The sequence below is a fragment of the Nyctereutes procyonoides genome, unplaced genomic scaffold (genome assembly GCF_905146905.1).
Source record: "Nyctereutes procyonoides isolate TBG_1078 unplaced genomic scaffold, NYPRO_anot_genome, whole genome shotgun sequence".
NCBI lineage: Eukaryota > Metazoa > Chordata > Mammalia > Carnivora > Canidae > Nyctereutes > Nyctereutes procyonoides.
The window spans coordinates 1680056-1698454 of NW_026575021.1; the positions used below are offsets into that span (position 1 = coordinate 1680056).

At 35.8% G+C, this 18399-nt stretch overlaps 1 protein-coding gene across 8 annotated transcripts in view; it reads right to left on the reverse strand.

Annotated features, from left to right (window-relative positions):
- The window catches only part of ADGRL3 (adhesion G protein-coupled receptor L3), a 518213-nt gene that overhangs the window by 110226 nt on the left and 389588 nt on the right, over positions 1 to 18399 (reverse strand). For 7 of the 8 annotated variants that reach the window (XM_055340466.1, XM_055340441.1, XM_055340425.1 and 4 more), the window contains 4 exons: positions 13195 to 13378; positions 12160 to 12282; positions 6627 to 6835; positions 5754 to 5930 (listed from right to left, as the gene is read on the reverse strand). In XM_055340466.1, coding sequence (XP_055196441.1) covers positions 5754 to 5930; positions 6627 to 6835; positions 12160 to 12282; positions 13195 to 13378 — 693 coding nt within the window. The remainder of the gene's footprint in view (positions 1 to 5753; positions 5931 to 6626; positions 6836 to 12159; positions 12283 to 13194; positions 13379 to 18399) is intronic. The other variant, XM_055340416.1, reaches the window with a different exon arrangement.

Below are 18399 nucleotides of genomic sequence, written 5' to 3' on the forward strand. Positions count from 1 at the left end.
CTCTTACACTTTCCACTCCAAATATACTGTTCATAAAGTTCCTCAGACACATCAGAATCACCCTGGTTCAGGGTATTCTTGTTGCATCTGCCTGGAAGAGTCTTTTCCCCAGAGGATCTGCATGGCTGACTTTCTCACCTCTCTCTGCTCTTAACACTGCACTAGTGTCTAATGAGAGAGGTAGGATGCTAGCAAATAAGTAATTACAAATTTTTATAAATCTATGAAGGAAATCTATCATAAAATGGTTCACTGAGAACTCCCAAGAATAATTCTTGGATCTAAATTGTTGTTAATTTTTAATATAAAGTTAATATTCAAGATACTGTAATAGAATCTTGCATATTTGATCATTTTTGAAACCATTTTCTTTTTGTGGAATATTCCATATTTGGAGGGTATTCAATTTGTCAGTTTCTAGTATCTTTCCCTAAATAAATACTTAATTTAAAGTACTATATACCTGTTATGGTTTTCAAGCTCTACCTCTCCCTCAATCCCACCATGCTATATATGGCAAAATTCAAAAAAAATTAGCATAAAATTTGGCAATGTAAGTGTGCAACCTTAAGCATCATGCACTAAACACTTTATTTTTCACTAATAAAATCATTACTTAAACTCAAAATAGCTTTTCTTTTTAGAATTTAAAGAATAAAAATATTTTTTTTATTTTTAATTATTTTTCAATTAAAAATATTTTATGCATTTATTTGACACACAGAGAGAAAAGACAGAAAGACAGAGCGTGCATGCACAAGGAGGGGGAACAGCAGGCAGAGGAAGAACAAAGCTCCCTAATGATCAAGGGGCTTGATCCCAGGATCCTGAAATCATGACTTGAGCCAAAGGCAGATGCTTAACCAACTGAGCTACCCAATCACTCCTAAAATTATTTTTTTTTAAATAAGTACTTTCCTTCATGAGCAACTGCACAATCTTGCATTGTAAAAGTATCTATTTTTTTTCTAGCATAGGAAAAGTTTAGCTATAAAATATCTGACACACAGAATCTATGGTATGACATTAAAACTTTCTAAATTGTCACTGTTTTGAATCAATACTAAATAAAGAAATAAATAAAATGATTTCAAACAGCAAAATCAATGCTTATACCTGGACTGGAGTCAATTGTGGGATAGGGGCAATAGGATACATTAAACTACAAAATCACAGAAATAGAAAGAGATGCGAGCATCAAAATAAGGAAAGTGAAGTCTTTTAAAAAGTAACAAAGGGAAGCCTGGGTAGGTCAGTCAGGTAAGTAGACTCTTCCTCCCCAGCCCCTCCCCCTGCTCATGCTCTCTCTTTAAAAAATCTGTAAAAAAAAAAAAAAAAAAAAAAAATCAGTGTCAAGTTGAACTGACAGGAAAAACTGGTTTGCTTTTTTTTTTTTTAATTATCTCCTAAAGAATTACAATTTGAGTAGAGGAAAGAGCTATAGGTGATATAAATTACCAACTCTTCTAAAGCATTTGTTACAATGCTTTACAAAATCACAGCAGAAATATTAATTAGTTTGAAACTTACACTCCCATAAACTAAAATACTCCTCCCAAAAGAGTGTTCACAAAAAGAATCCCTAGTAAGAGAAGAGAGACCATTGGATTTGATGTATTTAACATTCTGCTGAGCAACAGATAAATAAAACTGTAGGTGATCCACAATAATGGAAAAGTTTTAAAATACCATGGATACTATCTCAGTTTAGTATAAAATTATCTAATTTCTGTAATGATTACTTTAAAAATAAATTTATCTATCTATCTATCTATCTATCTATCTATCTATCTATCTATCTAGAGAGCCCGTATGTGCTCAAGCAGGGAGAAGGGCAAAAGGAGACAAGATTCCAAGCAGACACCCTGCTAAGCGTGGAGTCCAACATGGGGCTCAATCTCACAAACCTGAGATCATGACCTGAGCCAAAATCAAGAGTCAGATGCGTAGCAGACTGAGCCTTCCCAGCACCTCTGTAATGATTACTTTTGTGTCAAAAAGAGAAGACAGTCAAATGCTTCCTTAGACAATAAAAGTACAGTGAACTCAGAAGTAGTTAACCAGCAAAATTACCACCTTAGTGTAGACGCATCCCTGCCTTCTTTAACCTGTCTAAATTGACCTACCTATTGTTGAAAAGAAAATGACAGGGCCAAAATAGCATCACTCAGGCCAAATCACTGAAGCCCAGTTCGGGGACTTAATACCTAATCTAATGGCAGTTTCAATCTCTCCCAGGAAATGTAAGTCTTAACCAGCCAGTCAGGAATATTCTAATAAGTAACAATGGGCTAATCTCTCACACGGGTCCTCTCCATCCCCCCAAAGAGGAGGTAATTTCATTTAAAAAGACCCCCAGCCTTTCCTCCAGGGAAGATGATCTTGCCTGAAATAATCTTTCCTCTATTTTGCTAATAACTTCCTCATCCTACCCTCTCCAATAAAAAACCTTCCATTTTGATAAATTATTGGAGTTCCCAACTACTGTTAGATGGGACACTGCCTGATTCATGAATCCCTTAATAAATCCAACCAGATCTCCAAACATTTGAACTCATTTGAATTTTTCTTCTTTAAAATTAAGAAATCTCTCTTACTATTCCTTTCAAAAATCAGTCTTAGCCCTTCTCTCCCTTGATAAATTATAAATTCCCTGAGGTCAGGGAACTGTTTTGCCTTATTTATTCCTCACAGTATTTTGTGGTGGTGGAATAATATGAAATTTTAAACAGAGTGGACAGAATGAGCACTTTGAGAAGGTGACAGTGAAACAGAGACTTAAAGGGGATGAGGAAGTTGGCTCTGGTGGCTGTTTGGAGGGGTAGGAGGAGGGGGACTTTCAAGTCTAATACCAAATGTGTTTGTGGAAAGGCAAGATAGGCTGTAATGGTTGAAGTCAAGTGTGCCAGAGGAAGAGGAGAGGAGTAGGAAAGGAGATCCATAGATGCTAATGAGGCCAAGATTTGGGATTTGCTCTGATTAAGAGAAGAAGTCATTCCAATTGGATCAAAGCTATGAAGTACCTGATTTGCATTTGAAAGGGATTGCAGAGCTGATTTCTGAGAATGAATCAGACTAGTGAGGAGGTCTGACTCACACTTCACAAGTACCCCTCTGGCAACTCTACTGAGAATAGATTTAGGAGAAGCAGGAAGGGAAGCAGAGAGACCAACTAGGGAGCTCTAACTAGAAAGTGAAGGACTAATGACAGTGGCTGTGACCTCAGTGGTAGTGATGACGATGCTGAGAATTTGTCAGATCCTTGATTTTGCAGCATATGCTGACAGGATTGGATGTACAGCATGAACAAGAAGAAACAAATCAAAAATGGTGCAGGGCTTAGGGCCTGAGCATCCTGAAGGGTAATGCACCCTTCATGAACTAAGAAGACTCAGGGGAGAGAATACCAGAAATGTGGTTCTAGAATTGAGGCACTTATTAGAAGCCTAAGTGGATAGATACAACAAGCTAGCAGTGAGTCTGGAGTTCAAAAATGGAGATAGGAATCTGGGCATCATGAGATGTTTAGAGCCATATGGCCATATGAGATCATCCAGGGACAAAGAACAGATAATGCCCATACTAGATCTAATTACACTTTGGGCCAGAGCAACGAGAGGTCACAGTGATGAGAGGAACCCACAAAGGAGGCTAAGAAGGACCAGCTGCAGAGGAAGGAAAGAAACAAGAGGGAGGGGTATACCCAAGGAAAGGTGAAAAAGGTGGTGCAGGAATGTAGTCAGTGCAAATTCTCCACACATTGCCTTACTAAATACATCCTACTTATCCTTCAGATTGGAACATTTATTTTTTGGTAAGCCCTTTAGGAGCAGCCCTGCCTTATTCGATGATCCTCCACTGCACTGCAAAATCACAGTGTGTGTCTCAATTACAATACTCAAAAATGTCATTAAAAGAAGGAAGGAAGTGCTCGATGGACAGCCGACATAGCACAGATGGCAGCTAAGGGCGGCATGCGCAGTGCACAGGTAAGAGCCAAGAAGGAAGACCTATGCATCAGGGCACCACAGCTGAACAGCACCAGCTAGGAGATTACTCAGCTAACTCCTCTTGCTCCCCTTTCCAGCTCATCAAGCAAAACTAGCCAATATAATTCTGTGTCCTTCTTACGTTTTCCTGCAGGGTTAGAAAGTGACAACTAGCAAACAATAAATATCTATTCTAACGCTTTGCTGTATTTCTCACTGTGCCTGAATAGATGGGTGTTCTGTTTTACAAATTAGTCTAATATAAGTTTAGTTACCGTGTTTCTTTTTGGACTTCTAGTATTGTTCAGTCTGCTTGTTTCCTGTTTTCCAAGTGCCGAAAACATGCTGTGAGATCTAAATGCCCCTGACTGGCAATTGCAAGGGACTGTGGTACAGAAAACCATGGCATCCATGCTGTGTGACTGACTGCTAAAGGGAAATACTGATTTGCATTTATTTTATCTCTTGTTGACATGCAATAATGGTCATAGCCAGGATTCTTGTATAATGGTTGAGTAGAGGGTACTATGCCACGCCAGCAAAAAAAAAAAAAAAAAAAAAGATATTTTGTTGTTGTTTCAAATATGATCCATTTTTCTAAGTTTGAATTTATTCCCTAAATGGAAAAATAGAATCCCAGACCCACACTAACACACCCCTGGTTGAAATCTAACATTTGTTAGTATAGCTAGTCTTGCTAAGCTACATCAATTTGTGATGCTCTGAGAAAATAGGGTATGTGGTCCTTTAAAGATCAAAATTTGAACTGTGCTGACACAACTGAGGTAATTTACTTTTAAGGTGCTAACAGGGTTTGGATTTGGCCTCCCTCTGGGTTACCTATGCTACCTCTAAATTCAACAGTGAGTGTCAAAGAAAATTTTGGATGAAATTATTTAGAAAAATGACATCAAGTAGATAAAACCTTTGCCACAGTTTTCACTTCTGAAAACATGTTGGAGAGTAATCCTTCCTCTATTTTTATTGACATCAGGGAGATAAGAAGAGAATTTACAACCATTTAATTTCGTTACTAACCCATCAATCTCTATAACCAAGCTAATAAGGCTTTTGTGTTTCTTAAGCCTTTTGTATTTTTAAGTCCTAAATATATCTGAAATCTAAGTCCTCCTCATGCTCTCCCCCACCCATGGCAGCCAGACTCATGCCAGGAGGAGACTGAGACAAATTAGCTGTGTTTCTGACTTTGGAAACTATCACCGGGATTTTCCCTTAGACTAGGGTTTTCTTGACTGGAGAAAACCCACTACATTATATTAGAATTTGCTAAGCCCTTTGCATTACCAGATGTTGTTTATTGTGCTAATGGCTACTTTGACAAGAGTCATTTTGGCAGTATTTAATTCTACCCATAGCTCCTTTGTCTTCAACCTAACAGACCCTGGTTCCTCACCCCACTGCACTGGCCTTTGGGTCCCCAGGTCCTACCTGGCTTTGTTCACAAAGTCTCATTTATTCATATGAAATAAGAGCAGGGGAGACTAAGGGGAATTTTTATAAGCACAGTTTAACTTTACAGGCTAACTTCAATTTTATAAGCTATGTTGATAATAGAATAAAAAAAGGTTTCCTTGAATCAACCAGGAGGATATGAGTTGAACCATATCCCCAGAGAGTTTCTGAATAGAATTACTAAGAAGCTGGAAAACCTTTGAAGTAAGACTGGACTGTGGACTTAGGACTTTTCACAGTGGTATCCTGACCATATGCTTAGATACTTTTATTACATGGTATATATCTTACCTTAACTTCCACATGTGCCATCAGTACTGCAAAATTGGTTAGGTGGTTACAAGAGCATGTAGTGTGTGTTTTATTTGTTGTCAGGAGCCGACAGCCTTGTGTTGACCAATAACCTGTCATTGTGCGCTTGGAATAGCTCCAAAATGAACAGTTAGGGTTGAAATTCTCCTCAGACTGCTATAAGGGAAAAAAAAATCAATAAAGCCAATAAGTACTTTATGATCACCTAAATTAGACAGGTATTTTCTTTATATCTAACACAACTTCATACTCTATTCCAACATTTGTGGAGATGTACACCAGTGCTTTTATCTTAAGTGGGCTTCATTAAGCCTGAGCAAATTTGAATAGATGTTGTTTATTTCCTCTGATTAGAGATGAATTTACTTTTTAAAAATTTAATATTAATGGAATACTAGTATCGATATCTCAGAATGACTTCAACTAATTTCAAAGTAAAGTACATTATAAAGGATTTAATTAAGCAATTTCTGAGAAGATGGTCTTTAGAAATCTTTGTTCAATTTATGATACAATCTTTGTACATACATAAAAATACGTCTATGCACACATAATTACTTGTAACATCATATGTGAAGCCATGTCCAATTTCACTAAATATGTTGCTAACTCTTTTAATTATGGAGACACATTTATAAATCTATCTACAAATATTTTATCAGAAGCATTTATAAATTCAAGAATTATTCTCACTCATCTTAGAAAAAAAAATCACCACTATCATTCTATAGATAATAAATTGCTATCTGTCAAATAATAGGAAAAAACTAAAGAAAATTAATATACTTCTTGTTTGTGCTATAACAAATATAGATAATGTGAACAAATAAACTTAGCATACCATTTTCTTACCTTAATATGTTTAACGGTGAACACCACAGGATCAGCTAAATAAACCTTATTGCTGAACTCTTTGTTTATTGCTGCGGTAATAACAGGGGAATTGACAATAACAGAATGATTGGTGGACATAGCCTCTGTTCCCAACTTCATGCTGGCATTCTCCGTGGACAAATAAGGACCCAAGTTATTGTACAGGACAAAGGCCACTCTGATCTCTCCTGAAATAAATATAAATATGAATTATAGGTTGGGAAGAAAATCTCATTATTCTGTACATTCCACTTAATTTAGATAGTTCTAAGTTCTAATCAAATCCATACAGTATATAATCACAACAAAATTAAGGATTCATTTTAACCAAAGTGGCAACTCATTCATGAGAAATGGAATGTCAAGTGATGCTGAATAAAGTACATATCAATATTTTAAGAAATGAATGTCAATCCCTATCTCATTCTGTACTCAAAAGTTAAAGACAGATCATAGATCTAAACATAAAAACCAGAACCATAAAGTTTCTAGATCAAAATATAGAATCTCTATGATCTTGGAGTAGGCAAGAATGACATGGATAGGACCAAAAAGACATTGACTATAAAAGAAAAAAAATGGTGAACTGTGCTTTGTCAAAATTAAAAATGTATCTATCAAAATATAGCATTAAACAATAATATATATGAGACACGTCTATATATAGCAGTTCTGCTAATCAATAAGAAGAAAATAATGCATGAAAATAGCAAAAGACATAAACACATACTTTAGAAAAAAATATATATGAAAGGCTAATAGAAACATGAAAAATGTTCAGCATCACTAGTACTTAGGGAAAAATGAAAAATCACACTGAGATACCATTTCATACCCACTAGAAATTATAATATCAAAATGACTGGTCACACTAATATTGATAAAGCTGTGGAACAGCTAGAGCTCCTATACACCACTGGTGGAAATGTAAAATAGTTTAACTATTGGGAAAAATGGTGGTTTCTTATAAAGTTAAGCATATCTGTATTTCCTAGAAAAGTGAAAATGGGTATCTACAAAGGGAAAACAAAACAAAACAAAACAAAATACGCTTGTATAAGGATGTTAATATCGTCCTTATTCATAATATTCCTTGAAGGGAAACAACTAAAAAATCTACCAATAGACAAAGTATGGCATACGAATATAATGGAATATACTATGCCTCACTAAAGAACTACTGAGAGCAAAAAATAAACTATTATAGCATGATGACAAATCCCAAAAATACTATGTTCAGTGGAAAAATTCAGACAGAAAGGGGTACATACTATATGATTCCAGTTATATGATGTCTACAAACACGTAAAATTTGTCTATAGAGATAGTAATGAGAGTAATTTCATCAGATAGGGAGAGGAGGTCAGAAGACCGGGAGGGGGTCACAATTTCTGGGTAATAGAAGAGATTTATGTCTTTCTTTATGTAATATCACAGAGGAATGTTCAACTGTCAAATTCATCAAGCTCGTTATTAAGCTGTGTCCATTTTATTGTACGTAAGTCATATCTCAATTGTAATCAAAAGTAAAAACAATTATTCAAAAATCCTTATCTGTCTTAAAACTCAATTACTATGTTCTTTGATAGTCACTTTCTCCATACATCCTTCCACCTTTTTTTTCTCTTATTATTATCTCTTATGTGCAATCTTCTATACAATTAACCTTCTTTTAACATGCTATCAACCATATTTTCTTTCTTACAATACACCAACCCCTGTGTCTTACTTCCAATATGAATTCATATCGGCTCACAAGCACTGTCCTGACTACTGTGGTTACTAAGATGAGGAAGTCTCAGTCCTTATCCCTGAATCTCAGAGTCACATGGAAATAAAAAAATTAAAAAAAAAAAAGAAATTTTAATATATTTCTTTTGAGAAGCAGATCTAAACTGTGCTCCCATATTTGGAAAATTCACTACTATCAGGGATTTATGGCCACAAAATGGACATATATTTGCTTCCCCAGCCTGTCTTGCAAAGAGGTTACTCTGGGCACCTCAGCTAGATGCCTCCCATTGGATGCACTAGACTCTGACCTCAGATGAGAAGCTCGTGACACAGAAGCAGGGGGTGGTGCAGCAGTAGCCGCCTCCACTTGTGTTTCACCTGCGGCAGCAGTGACATCTCACAGCAATGATTCTGTGTGATGATAAAGGCTGCTGTCAGCTTCCTGGCTCTTGTTTTCTGAGCCTGATTCCCCAGGCTTCTCAGTAATTCTATGAGATATCCATCGTCCTTTCAGTAATTCAGTAGAGTGATTATAATTATAATAAGAGCTACGTAAAGGAAAGGGGCATTCTAAAGCTTCCAACCCACATCTGTTAACACAGTACTGAGCAAACAACAGTAATTCACTAACTACTTCTTGTGTGTTACAACACAGCATTTCATTTTAGTTCTTTTCTCTAGATTTAATATGAAAATACTAAATTTTGGAAGGCTAAACTTAACATTTTTTCCCCTTTCTGGTTGACAGTAACAACTTTTATTCTAACTGTTTGATAACTGACTGATAATTCCTACCAATTTCCACCTATGGGACAGTGTCTCCTTGACATCCCCCCTTGTTTTATCAATACATTTTAGTCACGTATAATTGTTATATATTCTGCAATGCAAAAGTAATGCTTAAATGTGACCTAAAACACACACACTACTTTAATAAATAAAATAAATGAACACAAAACGTAGTATGACTAATATAGCCATATTTTAATTGCCATTAGCTGTGTACCTGAAAGGTCATATATTTATTTGATAAATTCTTAGAAAGTTTATGCATATGCCAGGCACAAAGGTTACACCAGTAAACAAGTAAGAAAAAAATCCCCCTGCTCTCATGAGCTTACCACCTAGAAGGAAAGTCAGGTAACAAGCAGGCCACTTAAAAATAATAATTATAGTATTTCATATAATGTTAAGTGAATAACCGCCATGAAGAATCACTGGCATAAAATGGCTAGTGGGAAAATAGCAATTGAGAAAGAATGATGTACCTTCAGGGAGACAGAGGAAAACTTCCCTTACCCTGAAGAGGTAAGGTTTATACTGAACAGAGAATGACAGAGAAGCTTCTATGTAAAGAACTGTAAAAATTGCATTCCATGAAGAAAACAAAAATCTGATACAGAAACACTCTTGATGTCTTCAAGGTACAGAATCAAGACAAGACCAGAGAGAATCCTTGTGCACTGTTGATGGAAATGTAAATTGGTGCAGGCACTGTGGAAAACATTTTGGAGGTCCCCCAAAAATTAAAAATAGAACTACCACATGATCCAGTAATTCCACCTCTGAGTTTTTATCTGAAGAAAACAAGAACATTAACTCAAAAAAGATCCCTGTACTCTATGTTCATTGCAGCATTATTTACAAGAGCTAAGACATATAAACAACTCAAGTGTCCACTGATGAATGGACAAATAAAGAAAAGGGAATATTATGCAGCCATTAAGAAAGAATGATATCTTGACATTTATGATAACATGGATGGACCTTGAGGGCATAATGCTAAGTGAAATATGTCAGACAGGGAAAGACAAATATTGTATGACCTCACTTATATGTGGAATCCAAAAAAATTAAAAATAAAACAAACTAAATTCATAGATACAGAGAACAAACTGATGGTTGCCACAGGCAGGGGGCGGTGGGTTGGCAAAATGGGTGAAAATGGATGAAAAAGGCAAAAAGTACAAACTTCTAGTTATAAAATAAATGTCATGGGATGTAACATATAGCATAGTGACTACAGTTAATAATGCTGTAATGGATATTTTGAAAGTTGCTAAGAGAGTAAATCTTAAAAGTTCTCATCATAAGAAAAAATATAACTCTATGTGGTGATAAATGTTAACTAGACTTATTGTGGTGATCATTTTACAATACATACAAGTATTGAATCTTTACGTTGTATACCTGAAACTAATATAAAGTTAGATGTCACATATATCTCATTAAAAATGGAAAGGAATCCAGACTAAACTTTCGGGATCATTGTGGGCATGAAAACAATGGACAGGAAATGGGGCAGACATGAGGCAGGAAAGAAGTGAACAAGCACATGGCGGCCAGTGACACCACCTGATTTCATTTGACGTGCAACTGAACACAAACTGGTCAGATTGACATTTCGGGAAGAACTCTTTGTCAACAGGATATTCTGTTGGGAGGCAGAAACAGTGGACAGAGGGAAATCAGTTGTAAAGCTAATGCAGAAATATGATTTTGCTTCTTAGAAAATCTTATTGCTGCCTGAAAAATTCACATAGTCAAATTAGCAATATAATGACTTATAAGGTCAGTCTTGTAAGATTTCCAACACTTAAAAAGAATTTTGTTCTGTTGACAACAGTCTTAATTTGTTTTTCTTGGTATCATACAACAGGATCTTCTTTCTTTAAAACTATTCACCCTCCACTATGATATGCCACCTTTGAGTTGGTTGCTACAACCTGAGGGCATCTTCCCATCACCTAACAGGTCAAAGGATCTCATTTAGTTGGCAAAAGTATGTTTTTAAAAATTTGGTACTAGTCACACTGGAGACACATTTTCTCCGTGAGTTTATTTAATTCTCATTATACTCAGTGAATTTAATGTTGTATCCAATTGACCTGAACTGACCAGTTCCTTTTCCCTAAATCATCTTCTCACATTGAAATTTTCCATATGCTTTGCAAAGAAAACTCATAGAAATGCCTTCAAAAATAAGTGAATAAGAAAAAAAAAGATCATTTAATTTTAAAATTAGAAGTACTCAATAAGGGGATCCCTGGTTGGCTCTGCAGTTTGGTGCCTGCCTTTGGCCCAGGGCGTGGTCCTGGAGTCCCAGGATCGAGTCCGCATTGGGCTCCTGCGTGGAGCCTGCTTCTCCCTCTGCCTGTGCCTCTGCACCTCCCCCCCCCCACCCGTGTCTCTAATGAATAAATAAATAAAATCTTTTAAAATAAAAAAAAAAGTACTCAATAAGTAAATAAAATCTTAAAAAGGGGAGGGGAGTGTCTGGGTAGCTCAGTCATTTGAGCATCTGCCTTCAGCTCAAGTCATGATGTCACCGTCCTGGGATCGAGCCCCACATCAGGCTCCCTGCTCATGGGGAGCCTGCTTCTCTGTTCTCCCTGCTTCTGCTTTCTCTCTCAAATAAATAAATAAAATCTTAAAATTAGAAGTAAAATTCTCATTAAAATTTTTGAAACTAAACCTGTCAACTCCTTTCAAGAAAAAAGTCAGATATCTGTATTTTGTTGTTCATTAATTCCTCTCAGATTTAAGCTTCTGACATTGTACAGAACAATTTTCAAATGTGCCTGAGAATTTTGTAGACCTAATATATTGTGATGTTGTTGGCACAGAAGATAGGAAAGAGAAGGAAGAGGAAGAGGAGAGCTAGAACAGTTGAATGAGAGGAGAGCTCTTGGATAGCAGGTCTAAAATCCCAAGCCAAAAATCAAGTCATTGATGAGAATTCAATCTCACCATGCTTAGCAAATAAACTCTAACCTACCGTTTCGGCCATTCTGTTTTAATGTATTGGCGGACAGTTGGATGGTGCTTCCGTGACCCATGTTTTCTGGAAATTTTAGGTCTTCTAAGTTTCCTTCTGTACTCAGCCTTGCGACTTCCAATTCTGTTAATGGCAAAGAGTTATCAGTGTTCATTGAGAAACACAACCCAAGATGAGTTCCTAAATCATTTAAATATTTCTGAAATCAAAACACTGGAATTATTGTTATACTAATTATTAGTAGTCAAAATTTATAGTAGTTCAACACTTTATTTTGAAAGTATTTTTTTAAAATAAGGCAAATAAAAATTGTTAAAATCAGGTAAATAAGAATACAAATGTATCCATTATGAAGCCTAAAATTTAAAAAAAAAATCAAACTCAAAGGCTTATACTCTGTCATTTACTTCAAATTTATTTTCAAAATATTATCTTCGTGAATTAAGTAAAAGTCTCTTTAAGTCTCTTTATAATTTGGAGCTGCACTATCATATCGATATTGATCTATCTTTAAATCTAATAAGTTTGAAAGAGCTTTATCAAATCTTCTGAAATAAAACTGTCAGCTATATCCTTATGCACAATAAAAATAGATTTATACTCCTTATGAGCCAATAACACAATTACAAAAAATTGTTTTATCACCTTCACTTAAATGACTGATTTCTTTATAGTACATAATTCAGACATTCTTACTATAACTGAAGTGACCTGTAAGCACTGTGTTAGGAGGATAAAGTTTTAGATAGTACAATGCAATACATAGATACATACAGACATAAAAACTAACTAACCTATGGATCTCACTGTGAGTGATCTCAGGCTCAGATATCCAATATTGGAATGTTTTACATGATTATGAGGACCCTCTTAAGCCAGTGGCAGGTGATATCCTTATAATTATAGAAAAAAATCACTTATCTCCACTGAAATAAAAATCACTCATAATATCTGTGCTACCATAATTTTTTTTTTCTTTTCTCTCTTCTGCTGTACAAGGGTCTCTGGCTCTTCTGTATAACAAAGGCCACTTACGAATATTGTCTGTGTTCTCCCTGACAATGTCAGTCTTCAAAAGGTTATCAGCCAGCACAAAAGCACTTTCCTCCACAGTGTCAAGCAACATGGTGGCTGCACGTAGTTGATCGCTTGTAGTCAGGTCTCTCCACGCATTTGAGGCTTGTGGCTGGAGGAGGTTGTTAACTGTCTCGACCATTGCCTACAAGAGGATGAACAGAATGACAGAGGTCTCTAGTGAACTCACAGAGCTGTCAGAAATCCAGGTGTACATGTTGCTCAGCAAGCAAGGATCAGCGGTGTGCATGAGTTCAGTATTGTCCCAGCCTCCCCTGTGACATGCTGCAGCAGAAGCATTCATTATTTTGTTCTGTTAAAACCCTAGCTGAGACTGCAAGGCAAGAGAAAAATCAGCTTTTGTTTTGAAGGACAACAAATAGATCCATGCTTGCTTCTTAGAATCAATAGCAATGGCTTCAATAAGACTATAATCACATAATTAAATTATTTGGCTGGGGAACTGTTGGCAAGTAATTTAAACCAACACTTTTATCAAATCACCCACAAAAATGATTTTTCCCTAGTATCACCATAAAACTAAATGCTGAATACAACAGAGATTAAAGGGGTGACTATAGACAGGATCATTCAAGAATTTGTTGCCTATAGATAGGTTGAGGACCCACTGAGCAAACCATTTTTTTTTTCTTAGCCAGCTCGTAAAATGTCAGAATGGGAAAAATATCAAAGCATACACACTCCTAGGGGCTTTGGATATGTTATGTGGGGAGAAAAACCTCCTCCATGCTGTTTACTACTAGGGAGGGCAATAAACAGTCAGTACTTGGCTACCTGTGGCCCTCAGGTGTTTTTCCTTTAAAAAATCAGCAGTAGGTACATAGAGAGATAAAGATCCACAGTTCTCATGGCTTCATCCAAAAGAATCATCTCCCTAGTTACAATTTATATATTTCCCATGGTTAGCTTTATGCTCTAGGTTACAAAGAAAAAAAAACAAAAAAAAAACAGTTCTCCCGATAAGGTCTCCTTACCGTTTCATTCAAACAGAGAATTACAAAATAGAAAAATACAACACCTGCAGTTTTCAAAGTGATCATCCCTGAACCCGTTGATTATGAAATATGCATCTAATCGAGAAACAGATTTGAATAAATAGCCGACACAGGCACTTTCTGGGCAGTGCATGGGCGTTTTAAAACAAGACTCATATTATTGACACGTTGGCAGAAGGATTGGGAGAGACTGAAGAAATACCCATTACACTGCAGTGTTTTCTTGTGGCTGGTGTTTTCATAGTAACCAACTAACAACTGTTAAAAATTCAGCTTCATAATGAAACACCTTGGCTGCCAATTAACACCAGCTTCAAAAACTAATTTGCCTTTTGATAAGAGTTGTTTTTTCTTGATATTTTTCCCAGCTACTCCAAATTCTGGCCAAAAATCAACATCAATGGACTTGTATGGAAAATAGTCCTATACTTGCAACTTGAGTACTTTGCATCATTGGACACACACACAAACAAACAGCAAACAAAAAAACACCAAAAAATCTCTCATGAGTTTAATAACTGGGTGTTTTCCCATAGTGGGCTTAGTTCCGCCATGTGTTCTGAGTTTAAAGCATGACCTAGAAGCCAGACAAAAGCATTTCCGAGCACAACAAAATGATTTGCTTTCCAGGAAGTTCTTTATAGGGATAATGCCAACAGGATATGCCAAAAAGGAGGTGCCACACTGGAAACAAATGAACAAAACAAGTCTAGGTATTTTCAGAAGCCAGAGAACATCGACCTTTTAAGTGCAAAGAAATATTCTTTCTGCGATTAGATGATCCTCTGAATTCATTAGAAATGCTCTGAAAATCCCAATGCAAGAGAAATGATGCCTGTTTTTTAGAGACAGCCATTGTAACATTAGTTAAGAATCTTAAACCGATGAATTTAAACCTGACCTCAGAGAAAATTTTATTGGGGATAATACAATAATTCTGCTCTGCTCTTTACTGTTTTTAATTTTTTTTTAAATTTAAGAAATGCAAAAGAACGAAGAAAGAGAAAAAACAAAAATAAACAACTATGGTCAACTCTGAGAAGGTTCTAAAAAACCACCTGTTTACAACAGACTGTTCTACGTAAAATAACACATTTGAATTGGTAACTAACGAATTGAAGGCACCTCTTTTTAAATCATCTTAGTTTTGCATCCGAAAATGTATGTAGTGCAATATTTTATCATAGTCATAAATTTTAAGCACATTTACAACAATTGCACTTTCCAAATGAATCATAATCTTTAAAGAAGTTTTCTATTAAAGCCCAAATGATTTCCAAGTTTATTATAGAAATGACAGACATAATAATACATGGTCCTAAAACCTGGATGGGTTAAGGAAGAAATCCAATATTTATTTATTCTTTAAAAAGCACTTGTTGTGATGGCTTAAGTATAAATATAAGGGAATTTCAGCACAAGGGCTGAAGACAGAATTCTGTAGTGCTAAAATCAGAGTATGGGATTTGGAACCACATCTGCTAAGTGTGGACCTGGACTGTGCCACTTTCCAGATGTATGATGTTGGGCAAGTTACTTAACTGTGCTTCATCTGTAAATCTGAGACGATGGTATAAGCGTTTTATATTGTGTGGCAATATAAATGCATTTATGTTGCCTGCCTCAAAATGTGTGTTTAAGGTGTAATCTTATGTTGATTTGCATTGGATAGCGAAGTCCAGCTAGGGAAGAAGAGAAGTCTTCAGTGAATGAAGCACACACACATCACTGGTTGTAATTACAAAACATTAGCTCTGAAGTGAGAGCCGCAAGGACTAACTTCTGCAATGTAATGTTCAGAAATAAACCTGTTTTACAACTTAACTACTAAGACTATATCACCTGAATCTTTGAGGATTAGGACAGTACAGGAGCATGTATATTAAATAATTCATATTGTATGTTTTAGAGGTTTGAGAAAACTGACCGGTTTTCTACTACTGAGACAGCATGGCCAAGTCAATCCTAATAGCTTTATAATTAATGCAGTTTGCTTAAACTTTCCAAATTTGCTGACATGTCCCTGTTACCAGTTGAATGAGGTCAATTAAGTAGTCCCACTCTCTAACGACAAAAGAATATCTTTATTTTGTTTTCTTTGTACATTTTTGCATTTGTATGTTTTACCCACAAATGATGACATCTGGTCATTATGTATGTGTGTGTGGTTTTCATTTTTCTTTTTGTCAAACAAGTTATTTGCATTCCTTTCTTAGTTTGACAGCATCTCTTTAAAGACAAGTTGATTTTCATTTTATTTGGTTACAAGGAAATGAGCTTAACTATGCTTAGAACCAAAGTTGAACAGGGAATACACAATGAATTGGACTAAAGTGAGGCAGTTGGTCCAACAGCTCTCACTGATTCTCTTTTTCTGCCATAAATATTTTTCTGATCTAAAATTTACATGATAAAGTTGGAAGAAAATACACTTGGTCCCTTATTTACATTAAAAAAAGTGCTTTGATCCCTGAGGAAAAAAAACAACAAAAATCACTTAATGGTTTGGATGCATAAAAACTGAAATAATCTATATTTCTGAAAAGTGAATTTAATCACCAATGTCCTTGTGAGAAACTAAATGTCAACTCACTTTATTATCTTTTTCAAAACACTAGAAACTGAATAGAAGATGGCATTGGAAATTTGCATACTAGTTGTCACTAAATTTCAGTGCATCTTTGGACATATTTATGTTTTCTAACCAATCAACAAAGTGGGAACTATACAAGAAAATAAATTTCATTATGTTTCAATTTGAGGGTAGTCAGGGGCATTCTGCTATTCGATATCACTCTTTATATAGTTTATCACTAGACTCTAAAGTGACTTTTGACTATTTCTAAAAATCAAATGTATAAAGTGTAAAAGTGTAAAAGTCACTTGGATTCATACCAGGATCATGAGCGTATCATATCCTTCTGGACATATATTTGCATTACACAACTTTATTGGACCTCTTATCATAAAATTCAGATCTTAGGCAAATTCATTTTACTAGTTTTACTTGTAGCATATAGTTATAGTAAGTTTATTAAAAGATGTTATAAAGTATATAATCATATTATTTCAAAAGGGAGGACTTACTTCTTTGCTATAACTACTGTGAAAATTTGGGGGGACACCAGCTATTTATTTCTCTAGTAACATCTTTGTCTTTATTCCAAGAGGATATGCTTGTGAAATACCCAGGATCAATGGCGAGAGATCTATTTTTTAAAAGATTTTATTCATGAGAGACACACACAGAGAGAGAGAGAGAGAGAGAGAGGAACAGAGACACAGGCAGAGGGAGAAGCAGGCTCCATGCAGGGAGCCTGATGTAGGGACTCAGTCCCGGATCTCCAGCATCATGCCCTGGCCCAAAAGCAGATGCTAAACCACTGAGCCACCAAGGGATCCCAGATGAGAGATCTATTAATGTCACCTAGGTGAACCATAAATCTTAAACTAGCTAAGCAAAATCACCTGGAGAATTTAGTTACTCCTGCTTCCTTACTTGAAAACCATTAAAGACCCAAATAGAATGAATGCTTGTGAAAAGGTATGTAACTTTACCATTACTGCGTTTTTCTGAAGATAGGTTTTCTAATCATAAGCCATTCAGGTTTTAGCTCAGGTACAAAAAGAACTTAGATTATCAGCATAGCTAGGAAGAATGCCCCCACCCTTAACTCTGTTTACTGTTTTGTTTTCTTTGTATCACATGTCATTGTATAAGGTACCTAAAATATGTATTTATCTACATGGCTATATCAGATCTCACACTCAAAAAATTTATGTTTCAGGAGGGGGCAACTCTGTGTCATTTATACGTGCCCAAAACTCTGCCTGGCATACATGTGTTCAATGACTCTGCTGAATGATTGCCATCTAATGAAGATTCATACTTCAGTGAGTCATCTCCATTTTCATGACAGCAGGGGAAAAAAAAACTCTCTGAAAGTATTGCTTTTAGAAGAGCAAAGAATATGTAAGTACAAATGGAAAAAATAAACTAGTAACTAGTCAATATCTGAATCATTATCATTTAGAGATTCACTGCCATAACAGGTTCCTATTTTTGTACTTTAAAACCTTGAATAGAACTATCCACACTTATGGTCTGGCTCTCTCACTAGATTACAATGTTCTCAGGGGAGAGACCATG